The 13185-nt window shown below is 37.8% G+C and overlaps 2 protein-coding genes across 2 annotated transcripts in view; one reads left to right on the top strand and one right to left on the bottom strand.

Annotated features, from left to right (window-relative positions):
* LOC134212198 (voltage-dependent calcium channel subunit alpha-2/delta-3) overlaps positions 1-6527 on the bottom strand; it is a 230429-nt gene extending 223902 nt beyond the window's left edge. The window contains exon 1 of the mRNA XM_062689843.1: positions 6342-6527. The gene's annotated coding sequence lies outside the window, so the exon portion shown is untranslated. The remainder of the gene's footprint in view (positions 1-6341) is intronic.
* LOC134216300 (uncharacterized) lies at positions 3895-5615 on the top strand. The gene is made up of 2 exons (XM_062695220.1): positions 3895-4191; positions 4258-5615. The coding sequence occupies exons 1-2, from the start codon at positions 4044-4046 to the stop codon at positions 5061-5063; spliced, it is 954 nt and encodes a 317-aa protein (XP_062551204.1). The 5' UTR covers positions 3895-4043; the 3' UTR covers positions 5064-5615.
* Positions 6528-13185: the final 6658 nt, after the last annotated feature.

Raw genomic sequence — 13185 nt, 5'->3', positions numbered from 1 at the left:
ACTTTGATGAAACTTCAAAGGAAATTCTTCTAAATTTCCAATGGAATTTTTTTTCGTTTTCCAAAAGAAATTCTTAGAAATTTTCAACAGTTTTTTTCAACTTCCATAGGAAATTATTCGGAATATGCCAAAATATTTCCGATAGAAATTCCTAAGATTTTCCAGTAGAAAATCGAAAAAAGTTTATCTGAAACAGCAATAATGAGTTTCCAAAAGGAAATTCCGATGTTTTTGGAAATAACAAAAAAAAATGTACTTTTGTAGTACTTGTAAAGGTTGTACTTTTGAAGCATTTTCAGTAGGAATTCCTTAAAAAATTAAATCAAAATTTAACAAGATTTTCTGATGTGAAAATTCCTTAAAATTTCTTAAAATCATTTCCTGTGCATCTTTGCATGGTAAGGATTCAAAGCAATGTTTAGTTGAACCTACAAAGAAATCCAAATGACATCCCGAAGAAGAATGAATTCCCGATGAAATTTTAAAAGAATTTATGGTGCAAATTAAACAAAACATAAACCTTGAGAATTCTAAAGATTTATTCTCCATTTATTCTCCATTCTCCATCCAAAGAATTTTTTGAAGATAATCCATAGACTCTTCCGTGGAAATTCTAAATAATGCCTTAAATAAACAAATACTTGGAAAATTTAAAAAAATGTGATAGAATTCACAAAGAGCGTAAAAAGGTAGGGGAAAAGACGGCTTTGGCAGGTTTTGTTCTATTATTGTCAGGGGGTTTTTGTCGACCGAATTTTATGAAATTTGGCCACAATATTCTTTGATATGCAAATAATGTTTAGGCCAAATTTGAGCATAATCAGTCATAAAAAAAATCCTGACAATAATAGAACAAAACCTGCCAAAGCCGTCATTCTCCCTATTCCGAAAAAATTTCATTTCAAAATTCCAAAGTTGAAAAAAAAATCCACGGGAATATCAAAGTGTTTCATGTGGCATTGGCTCCATATTCCAACTGGAAGTTGGTATGCTTTTCAACTTAGTATATTCTATTAGCATTTCCTCAGCTATAAATTGAAAGCTTTTATATGCCAGCCATTGCACGATTATATATCTTGTGTAGCAAGTACGATCGATACACTATACCTAGGGGCCCTCCTTAGCCGTGCGGTAAGACGCGCGGCTACAAAGCAAGACCACGCTGAGGGTGGCTGGGTTCGATTCCCGGTGCCGGTCTCGGCAATTTTGGGATTGGAAATTGTCTTGACTTCTCTGGGCATAAAAATATCATCGTGTTAGCCTCATGATATACGAATGCAAAAATGGTAACCTGGCATAGAAACCTCGCAGTTAATAACTGTGGAAGTGCTTAATGAACACTAAGCTGCGAGGCGGCTCTGTCCCAGTGTGGTGATGTAATGCCAATTGTAGTAGTAGTAGTTATAGGGTGTCGAGAATGTTTCCCACCCGAAAACATCCTAGACAGGAACGAGAATCGAACTCGTCATCTCCGGATTGGAAATCCTACGCCTTTGCTCGCAAGGCTAACTGGAGACTGAACATTTTGAAGTGCACTCCTTAAAATGTTTGAAAAACTTCTTTTGGAAATGAAGAAGAATTTCTGGTGAAGATTCGGAAGAACTTGTCGAAGAAATTCATTAGAATGTTTTTCCACCGAAAATTATATGTATTTCCCACGGGACTGTTTTGAACTTTCAGACAGAATTCACATGGATTTTTTTCGAAGTTTTAGGGAAAATTTTTCGGAATTTACACTGGAGATGTTTTGTTTTTTTTTTTGCATTAACAATTTGTAGCAAAATTTCCAAGCAAAATTTTTCAGAGAGAATTGTTAAAAAAAAATACTGAATGCCAGCACTTTATCAGGATTGTATGAAGTAATGTCAAAGGGTCAAGAAATTCTTTTGAATTTTTCTTCTTAAGGTTTTTTCTTGGATTATTGTAAAAACATGGACATTTTTCAAAATTGTAGCTGCAGTCCGCTGATGCAAAAGTGTCGGCGGCGTGATGCCAAAAATCATCTGCGGCGGAATTTAAAAAAAATATTTTTCCATTTTTCCTTTCCAATTATTTTGGAAATTGAGACTGAATCGCAACCTGTTTTTTCGTTAATTTTTTTATGGATATAGGATCTTAGGCTAAGATGGTCAAATAACGCAGATATGCATCGGCGTTGCGTTGCATCGGCAAATTGAAAAAAACATGAAGGGAAAAGCTACCACATCCAGTACTGCAATTTCTCATTTTCATTTTGTGATGTTTACACATCTGTTCCTTTCAAGTGAAACGCGAAGTATGAATGGCATGCTACAAAAATCTCAAAAAATATTTGTCCCGTGACAGAGCATGAAAGTGTGATATATCTGTTTTAGTTTTGTGTTTATTACCACTTTCAACTTGGTGGATTAAAGGAATATGATTAATTTATCGACTATTCACAATTTTTCGCATATATCTTTTAAAATGAGACAACCTGTGATTTCCCTCCCCGATTTCGGGAAACATTGACCCTATCTTCTGGATAGTCTCAGGCCGGGCAAACCTTAAACTGGTGGGTGGTCTCCCCTTCCTTCACGGAGTGGCGCTTAAGCCACCCACTCAACCTGGGGACGTGACGGTTTGGCTGGTTATAACTTTAGGAAATTCTTCCCAGAATATCCTTCTGGATTTTCTATAAACAATTTCAACAAAAACATATACCAATTGGTGGGTCACGTGCCCCAAGTTAACATCACCATAACAAATTTATCTAAAGTTTATTTAGTTAAGTATTTTTTTATTTTCAGAATTTTTGCACAAGCCAATAAAAATGCCTTCACTATCGTCGCTGTGCTATTGAAGTTGAAGAAATTTAAACGTTATTTTTCATCAGCACTATATGGGACTAGCTCAAAAGTCAGTTCACACAAGCAGGACTCTATATTGTATTGATATTCTTCTGAATACAGATTTCAGGTTTGTTCATTACGTGGGAAAGTAGGCTGAAATGGTCCTACAAAAAGTAATGTTAAAAAATAACCATCAAAATCAAAAATATGCGATAAATTCGAGATTTTGTTCAATTTTATGTGTTTCTCCTCTGTTTGATAACAAAGATTTATATCACAAAACAACCGATTTTACAAAGAATCTATACTGCCACCGCAACCATAGCTGCCCCATATTGATATGAAATCCATTTCAATATGGAATAGTTATGCTTGCTGCTGCAATATAGATCCTATGGATATTTTTTTTCAATTGATTCAGGTAAAAACAATCATATAAAAGAGCTACTATTTAGTGTAAAGGTAATTTAAAAATCACATTTGGAGAACAACCGAGTAAATCATTTTCCGCAGCACACTATTGATTTAGTAATCAATTCGCGAGATACACGACACCTTGTTGTATCGATGTTCTATAATCTGCCAAAAGAATTGGTTGTCAGTCTATGTAAAACAAAAGTACTCCAAAAATCAAGAATTTTTTATAATGAGGGATTGGGGTAAACAGGCCCTACAAAAATAAATTTCAAAAAACCATCGAAATGAAAAACATTCTATACACATTTTCACTCCATTAGCACCCATGAGCAAAAGGATGATAAGGGGATAAACATGTTAATATAAACATAAAATGGTTAAAGATCGTTTATTGTAAAAATCCGTAGTAAATGTAATCTTAGAATTAAAGCTTTTCAACATGTAATTTCATATGCCATGCCAAGTTAGAATTAAACGATTACTTTTTTCATCTTCTTATAATCCTCAATCAAAGTTAGCGTCCCATAGTTTGCAGACAAGATCAAGAATTGCATAGAACTTCTTTAATCCAATAAATTGTATGCGATAAACTAATTGAAAATAGCAAATAAATTTTCCGGACATGGGTGCCAAACAAAAGTTCGTTTGGCAACCATTGTTTGGAAGCGTTTTGTTTATACACATTTATGTTGTTTGGTAGCCTGTATCACACATAGTTCACGAGATATTCTTATCTTCATAATACAATTACTTGTTGTACGTAACCGATTTTAGCGCAATTTTCTAACTTAATATGTAAATTCGGCACATATCAAAATGCAGGACGTATCCGAATTCAATATTAGCTTTGTGAAACTTATAGAAGCACAGCCCTGCCTGTATGATACTAGCGATGAGGACTACTCTCGCACCCAAGTTCAAGATCGATGCTGGGCGAAAATCGCCCGAGCTATTGGTCCCACCGGTAGGAATAGTATTTAAATAGGTATGTTTGAAGATGACCATTGATTAATGGCACTTTGTGTTTTAGTTACAATCAAGGAATGCAAGAACAGGTGGAAGAATCTACGAGGAAGATTTACAAGACATTTAAAAAGTTTTGAATCGACGGACCCCGTTGAAAATAATAAACGCCCTTATTATTTGGCGGAGCATTTGGAGTTTCTGCTTCCGTTCACGAAACCCAAAAGATTGGCTGGAGATTTTGACGATATTCCCTACGAGGATAACATCTCTCGATTCTTGGAAATTGATTCGTCTATTTCTGACAACATCATCGAAAGCGAGGACCTGGCTGTGCGTGACGAGCCTGAAACTAAACATCCCAATAGAGCACCCAGCGAGATAGGGCACCACGATGACGGACTTGAGCATGACACGCATCACATAGAGCAAGAGTTTGAATGTATAAACAATTCAAAAAAGCGAAAAGCATCCCTCGTATTGGATGCAACAAAAATGTATAAAAAGATCAGGCGATTGAGTAGTTCCGGTGATGGTCAACGAAGATATGTCGGAGACTTTTCGGACGAATGCAGCAAACCTCAACCAGCACACCATTTAGTTGACTACAGAGATAGTGATGTTCTTTTCTTAATGAGCCTACTCCCAGATCTAAAGCGAATGAGCGATATACAGAAAAGGAACTACAAAATAGGAATACTTAGATTGGGTGGCGATATTCTTCACGAGGATTCTGCACAACCTTCTACCAGTTCCATACAGAGTCGAAATTCTTCCCACACTTTGCCCGACTCGGGTGCATCCAGATCTCAACGGAATGGGGTTCTCACTAATGACAATGGGGAGATGAATGAGAATTCTACGTCTAATTAGGTCTACCCGCCATGTTTCACAATATGTAATAATGCTTTGGTGCGAGACAACTTTAGTCAAATAGATCATAAATAAGTAAGTAGGGTAAGATGCTATCAATATAAAGATTATAACGATTTTAACAGTGTCGTGGTTTGCTACTATTTATGTATTCCTTTTATATTTTTTGAGTTTTGCTAGATTGTGCAGCATAACATGCTACAATGGTCGAATGAAGTATTAAATTTAATAGGAGGCGTCATCTCAAATAGACAATTTCATTCTCGTAGTATTAATGTAAAGAATAGTTTAAGGTATAGATATATACATACATGTTAATTTAAGTACTCCATTTGTGGGAAAATTTGCCCGGTGAGCGGCTTTCATAGAACGAACTTTCGCCAGTGAAGTTAGCGAAACAACATATTTCCATAGCGTAAATAGACGTTAGCACTCTGCGGGAGCCATAACATGCTTTTCTAACTGCGGTACCTATTTTATGTATTTGACGCGTTTATTTAAACTAAATTTATTACAAATGTACACGTAAATAAATAAAAATAATCTGTATAATTCGGAGTTTATTTGATGTTTTGCTTTTTATGTGCATATTACAATTCCATAATCAATGACGAGCTAGATACAGTGCACAATGGGGAAATCCGATTTCAAAGGTGGAAAAAATTGATAACTTTCTTCACGAACAACTTACAGAAGAGATCAAGAGCTTATTCGAAAGAGAATTTTGCAGAGAATTCAGTGAGTGCTGTTTCATGGACGTGGAACGTTTCTGTATGTAGTTATTGAGCTCGTTTTGCCCTAATGCCCCGTATATCGCGAGTTTCCAAACTATTTGTCATTTTATCTTTAAGACATTGTTTTAAACTTGTGTTTATCTTTTCACTGTGGATCCACAGAAGGGCACTAAATATATTTTGTTAATAAAAGTTTGAAATTTAAGGGATTTTGGAGTCAAATAAGCATCAAAGTGCATTTTATGTGCAATTTTCATGTATTGTGTAAAAAATAGTAATATTTACAGATAAGTGTTGATATTATTGTCTCAAAGTGTTGAACAGATATTGACAAATGTTTGCCGAACAAAAATTAATGAAATAAATCGTTTCACAAATGTTTCATTTGGTTATTTAAAAACGATTTTTAAAAACTTTTGAATAGCACCGATGCCAAACATTTCCAAACCATACCCGATAGCACAACTAGACAAGAATAGCCATATGTTATGAGTCTTGATGTGTTCATAGATAGGAGGTGATGGGAGATACTCTTTTTTCTTACCTTTTTGCCCAAATTTCCCTATTACAAGGGCGTTCGGTTTTTTGTCTTTCTTCTAGTTATTTTGGGACACAACGCCGGCGAATGGTTCCGCAGAATCGGAGAAAAACGCTTCAATATGACAAATTGTAGTTTTAACAACTTATCTATCAAACTAATTTACAAAATCACCTATCCCACATAGCTTTTATTTCTAAATGGAAACAACTGTAGACCATGCTGCAAAATATAGAAACCAAATCTTTATAATTAGTTCGGTTACAGTTAGTATTGTTATAGATCTTACCTAATTAGCTAATCACTTTTTAGTTTCGATTTTACTCATATAGGTTGACGAAGTACAAAATAAAAATACCGAGAACAAAAAACGGAAAAAATCCGGCAAGCGAGAATATTTTTAATTTGTGAGCTACATAAACTAGTTTTAGATAAAGAAAAACCAAAATATGTTTGAAATTAACAAGAATGTAGGTTTGAATGAAACTAGCAATGAAGATTGCTTCACAGTAGATAGTTTTGGTTAAATTAAACACATTTATGAGGTTGATTCAACCCAAACTATAACTTTGAGTTTAATAAATTCTAGTTATAAACAAACAAATTTTCGGTTTAGAATCAACCAACCTGTTGGTTAATTCAACCTAGACTGATTTTGCTCCGTGTAAGATATATGCCTCCCCTTTAGCATCTTATACGGTATCATATCATATACGATCTTGTGTTGATTGGGTCTCTGCATCTTTCTTAGGTAGGTGTCCAACTAACCATCCTTCCTCAGCATAAGAACGTGACCAGGACAGATAGTACATTGCTTTCAACTAAGAGATAGTGATTAGTCAAAAATTAATATCTGTGGTAACGGATGACAGTGATCCTACTCTTATACAATAGTCCAGGCTTGTAACACCTACGAATTTGTGCGAATTTCCCAATGCAATGCTAATGCTAATAATACAATTCCAAGATACAGTGCTCGTTCGCTAATTGGGGCACGACCTCACCCCAACTAGCGAATGCCGTTCGCTAATTGGGGTGGTTTGACAAGCGTCTTCTTCTTCTTCTCTTCTATTGTGGTAATTCCACTTTTGGATTGGTGACAGTGACCATAAATCCAGCTGTTTTGATGTTGTTTTGTGTTGCTCTGGCAGTGACAGCCCACCCCTTGTTGACGTTACGCCTGATGGATGATGAGTCCCAGCGTACCGTTTCACATCGTTTCAATAGTTTTCAATGCTTTTAATTGTCAAGTTTGGAGTTTTGTTTATTTATTTATATTTTACTTTTAGTTTGTTTAAGGAATGTTACGACTTCTTTGAAAGTATTTACATTTTTTGTAAGGAATAGTTCCGTTAAGTTTTTATATTTGCAGTCAAATTCGAATTGCATTCTAGTGTGGCCGAAACGCACACAATGCAGGATAATATGTTCCGCTGTCTCCGGAACATCGCAGATTTCGCAGTTTGGATCATCTTCGAGTTTCATCTTGTGCAACCAGAACTTGCTGAAGTCGTGTCCGGCCATTAGTCGGTTTAGAGTTCGTGTTTCGAAGTTGTCGAGTTGTTTTTTGTGGTACCATGGTTTTTCCGGAAAAGATTGTTCGAGTGCATAGAAGGTTTTCCCTTTTTCCAAGGCATAGTCTTTATACCACTGATTCGCTTCCTCATCCTTCTGGTTGCGGAAGTACAGATATGCATCTTTAAGCAGTATGTGATGTTCGATTGCGTTCGTTTGTTCTGTTCCTTTTTTCGCAAGATAATCTGCTATATCGTTTCCTTCTAGATTTATGTGGCTGGGGATCCATTGTACCACGATATTTCGTGATAAGCATTCTCGGAGTATTTCGTTTATCATGCTGCTTCTCCATTCGTTGTCCTGATTGTTTTCCAGCATCAGACAAGAAGATAACGAGTCCGTAAGTATTACGATACCTCGTATATTAGTCTTCAGTATCTCTTTGATCGCAATGCTTATCGCCACAATTTCTGCTGTCATTATTGATGTTTCGTGTTTCAATTTAAGTGCCAATCTTCGATTTCCCGCTTCCATGTATACTCCCACACCACAGATGTGGCCATTCTTTGATGCGTCAGTGTAAACCTTGGTATGGTTTCTATATTTTCCGTTTAATAGACAAAGGACCATTTGTTTCATGACCCTCGGATCTGTGTTTTCTTTTCTAAACTTCATTCCAATGTTTGTATTCACTTTTACTTTAGTCCTGGTGATATCTTCAAAGACTACTGGGCTGATATTGTCAAAGACTGGACTGTTTTCTATGTAGATTTTTTCAGTAGGGTGAATGATCCAATAGTGGAGGAACTAAGCACGTTCCAACACTATTAATTCTCCCAGAATTATTCCAATACTTATTCCGCTTACCTTGGATACATATTCGATAGTTTTCCCCATCTATTTTAATGGAAATATGCTTCCGTCCCATGCATTCCATGTTTTCCGCCCTAAAATGACAACTCCAATTATTGGTACACTGCTCCAATAGTTGCGGTATTTCTTAATTCGTGTTCCTATGGTTGCGAATCCCATTGTTTTCTTACGAGACTCGCAACTATAGGAACACTACCACAACTATTGGAGCAAAGGCGAAAATTTAGTAAGGTATTTTGAAGATATTTACCAGTTTATCAATATAATCAATGCTGTTTTCACTCTGTTTGTATTCTGACATATCAATTTATTATTGGACGTAGTGGGTTGCTGTGTTTGATTCTTAGATTTTCCGCATACTGCACTACCGCAACTATTGGAACACCCACGACTATCGGATCATTTGCCCTATATGACAATTTGTCCCTGTCCAGATTGTCCGCTTCCAGCAAGTTGAGTTGTTTGTAGACTGGATTTCTAAATGCCACGCTTTTGGCAATTTCCTTCGTTGTTGCGTATTTCGTTCGAATATCTAACGGTTCTTGTGCTGCTATAGCCAACAGTGTGTTCAGCGGTGTTGTCTTACTGCATCCCGTCACTTTCCTCAGGCAGCTGTTGATTGCTACTTGGAGTATCTGTTTGTTCGTTTTGCAGGCATTGTTCGTTAGTGAGCAACCGTATTCGACATAATTCCTAATTAGAGCTGTGAAGATCATGTTCATGGTTTGTGGGTGCCCTCCGTATTTCACGCTTGTTAAGACTTTAATCATTTTCAGACGCTCATCTATTTTTCTTTTCATCGTTCTTGTTTGTTCGCCAAAATTGAGAAACCGATCGATTATCGTGCCCAGATATTTGTGACTTTTTACGATATCCACCGTAACTCCGTTCAATTTAACTTCAAATGTTTGTTTGCCCCCATGGAATAGGACAATTTTGGTTTTTGTCGGATTAATCTCCAAAGATAGTCGTTTCGTAAGCACAACGAATTTGTCAAGAGCCTGTTGTGTTTTGTGTTTCACGTCTTCCACATTGTTCCCGGCCACTATCAAGGAAAAATCGTCTGCGAACTGGACAAGAATATTCTCGCCGTTGGTCAGTTCATGGAGGTCAGTAGTATAAATGTTGAACAGTACTGGTGACATTACATCCCCTTGGGGAAGTCCATTGCTCACCATTCTTGAAACTGTTTGTTTTCCAACTTGCATGGTTACTTTCCTGTTTTTCATGAAGGATATCACCCACGTGACCAGTTCACGTGGAAGTTGTTTTTGGTACATTATAGCTTCGAGTGTGTCTGTTTTGACTGAGTTGTACGCGTTGGTTAAGTCGATGAATACCGTAGCTGTTACTAGACTGTTTCTTTTGTTCTGTTTGATCGTGTTCACTACAAAGTTTAGGCATGTTGACGTTGACATGTTTTTGCGGAATCCAAAGGAGAGATCCGGTATGTTGCTGTGTTTGTGTAGGTGTGTCTGTATTTTTTCCAGTACCGCACTGTTGATAATTTTTGTTATAGTGGGCACCAACGATATTGGTCGTTTGCCCTCGATTGTCGATTGGTCTTTGCCATGCTTTGGAATTGCTACTACTCGAATTTCCTTGAGAGAGTGTGTCAAAGCACCGGCGATGAACATATCGTTGATTTGTCTGATGATCATGTTAGTCACATCCGGTTTCAGCTGTTTTAACATGTTGTAGGTAATTTTATCGTTCGATGGGGCCGACTTGTCGTTCTTTTTGCTCAAGATTCTATCCCATTTTTCACGGTCCAGAAGATTGTATTGACACAGCGGTCCGAATGTTAGTGGCACTTCAAGATCCACGTCGTTTTTACCGAAATGGACATCGAAGAACTTCTCCGCAAGTTGTATGTCTTCCTGAACGGGGTTGTTGACTATGCGATTGCTCCTTTTTCCGGTAATTCTTCCTATTCTATCCCATATCACTGCTGAACTTGTCTGAGGGTCGATAGATGTTGCTAATTCTTCCATTTTTTGTCTAATTTCCAACTTTTTCCGTCTTGAAAAAACTGCTCTCGTTTTTCTCACCATGATTGCGTTTTCAATGGTGCTGTTGACATTGAATCTTTTTAAAGCTTCCATTTTGTTGCGCCATGCTTCTTCTACACTCTCGTTCCACCAGATTTTCGGTGTGTGTCTGCTTTTCATCCTACAATTTTGGTAACTGCTATTGACTTTAATTTGCAACTCGCTGATGTTATGGATGTTTTCGCTGTCTAGCTTCGTGATTTCTTCGTTCATCTTTTTGTGATTTACAAAGAATTTTGTTTGTCTGACTTCTGAGTTTCCAACGATTTCTATGAGTTGGTGTTCACTTCCTCCAATCGACTCCGGCTTGACTTTCCAGTTGAGTTCACCAAACATCTCCGCCGAACAGCAAGTTATGTCGATGGCGGTGGGTTGTTTACCGGCATCTAGTGGTACAAATGTCTTTTCTCCGGTGTTCATTATTACCAAGTTGGATCCGTTGATGTGGTCCACTAGTATTGATCCTTTAGCATCGTTTCTGCGATCTCCCCAAGCATTGTGGTTACAATTTACGTCTCCTCCGAATATGACCTTCGCGTGTGCACTCAATTGCATGATGATTGCGTGTATGTTGGTTTCGAAGTCGGTTGTCGTAATCGATGGTGCCACATAGATCCCTGCTACCACCGTGTTTATCCTTAGGATTTTAGCTGCTACTACCTGGATTTGGTCGGATTGACTGGTGATCTGTATTTGTTGATAATTGTAGTGGTTTCGTATGTAGATGCCTATTCCGCCATAGCCATCTGGTCTGCTGACTATTATTTTATGGTATCCGCTTACGTTGTATGCTCTCGATGTCTCTTCCTCTACTTTGCACCACATCTCTGACAAGATGGCTACATCATAGTTTTCCTTATTTAGTACCCTAAAAATTTCTTCCTTGTTCTTCCTAAAACTTTGTACATTTGACTGCAAAATTTTCATTTCCTTACGTTGTTTATTTTTGTTATTTTATGGTTTAGTTAAATTTATTTATTTCCAAACTGTTAGCATTGATCTTACCTTTGTCTATCATGTTCGAGACGAACTTCGAGAACTCTTCTTTTTCTGTGCCGTTCGCGATCGCCGGAAATCTGCTGCTCGACGATGGGGTGGGCTGTTGGCTGTTTTCTTGTTGATTTTTCGTTTTTTGTGCTTGACGTAGTTGATCTTTCCATCTCTCTGCCTCGGTAGTTTTGTATTTGTTGAAGAGGGCGACTCCAGTTTGTTGTCCTTCTGCTACCTTCTGCTTCTTCTCTCTGTAGATGTCTACTTGTTCTCCGATGTTGTTTGAGCTTGGGCTGGCCCCTTCCCGCTTCCGTCGTTGGATTCCGGTTGCCGGTTTGTATTGTCTGGAATACGACAGAGACATAACATCGGCAAACGTTTCTGCTGGTGTAGGGTCCTGTGCGGATTGAACCAAAGGTTCGTAGTAGTTTTTCGTATGAATCGGGAATTTTTCAACGACTTCGATTGTTGTCAGACTAGTTCTTGCGAGGATGGCTTGGATGTTGTTTTGTCGACTGCGTTCTGGACATGTTAGGTCTGAGGTTTTGTGTTCTTTCCGACAGTGTAAGCAACGTTGTGGGTTGTCACAGTTTTCGAAATCCTCTTCGTTTTCGTGCATCCTTGAGCATTTCTGGCATCGGCGTTTTCCCTTACAGTTTTCCTGCTTGTGATTGTAGCGTAGGCACTTCAAACATAATACCGCTTTCTTGATGAATGGTCTCACTCTGAGCTTGCAATGGAAGATTTTTATTTCCTCCGGCAGTTTGGCGGCTCTGAAGGTAACACTCATCCTTTGTGTTGGTTCTTTTTGGTTATTGACGAATCGATTCATCCGATATACCTGCATGACTGGATATTCGCATAGTATGTCTTCCATTATGTCTTCTTCTGTTATGTCCATAGGGATTCCACCGATCACTCCAGTCACTGAGATTAGATGTCTTGGAATGTATGCACGGTAGTTCTTCTCCTTGAGGTTTTCGTCACTTGTAAGGCGGTTTGCCAGTTGGAAGTTGTTCATGTATACCATAACTTTGTTACGGCCGATATTTTTCATATCCAAGATGTGTGCCTTGTAAGCGATCATTTTCCGTAGTACGTTGGCCAGGGTTAGCTTGTTGATTCTGATATTTCCATTTTGCGTATCGATGAGTTCTACCATCACTCGGTATGGTCCTTGATCCGCTTGCTCGTACTGGTAATTCGTTTTCGGCTTTGACTGTGATTGGTTTTCCATATTGAGGTTATGTATTATTCCATGTTCGCTGCCTCCGGGAGGCCTGGTGTTAACTGTGACCGACATTTTCACTTTATGTGTTTTCTCTCTTCGACTCCGCCATTTTCTTTTCTGTTGTATTTGACCTCACTGAAATTATGGCGTCCTTTTCGCCTTTTCGGCTTGTAGTCACTAAATTCAAGTT

The sequence above is a fragment of the Armigeres subalbatus genome, chromosome 2, assembly GCF_024139115.2.
Source record: "Armigeres subalbatus isolate Guangzhou_Male chromosome 2, GZ_Asu_2, whole genome shotgun sequence".
NCBI lineage: Eukaryota > Metazoa > Arthropoda > Insecta > Diptera > Culicidae > Armigeres > Armigeres subalbatus.
This window is presented reverse-complemented; position numbering and strand designations above follow the sequence as displayed.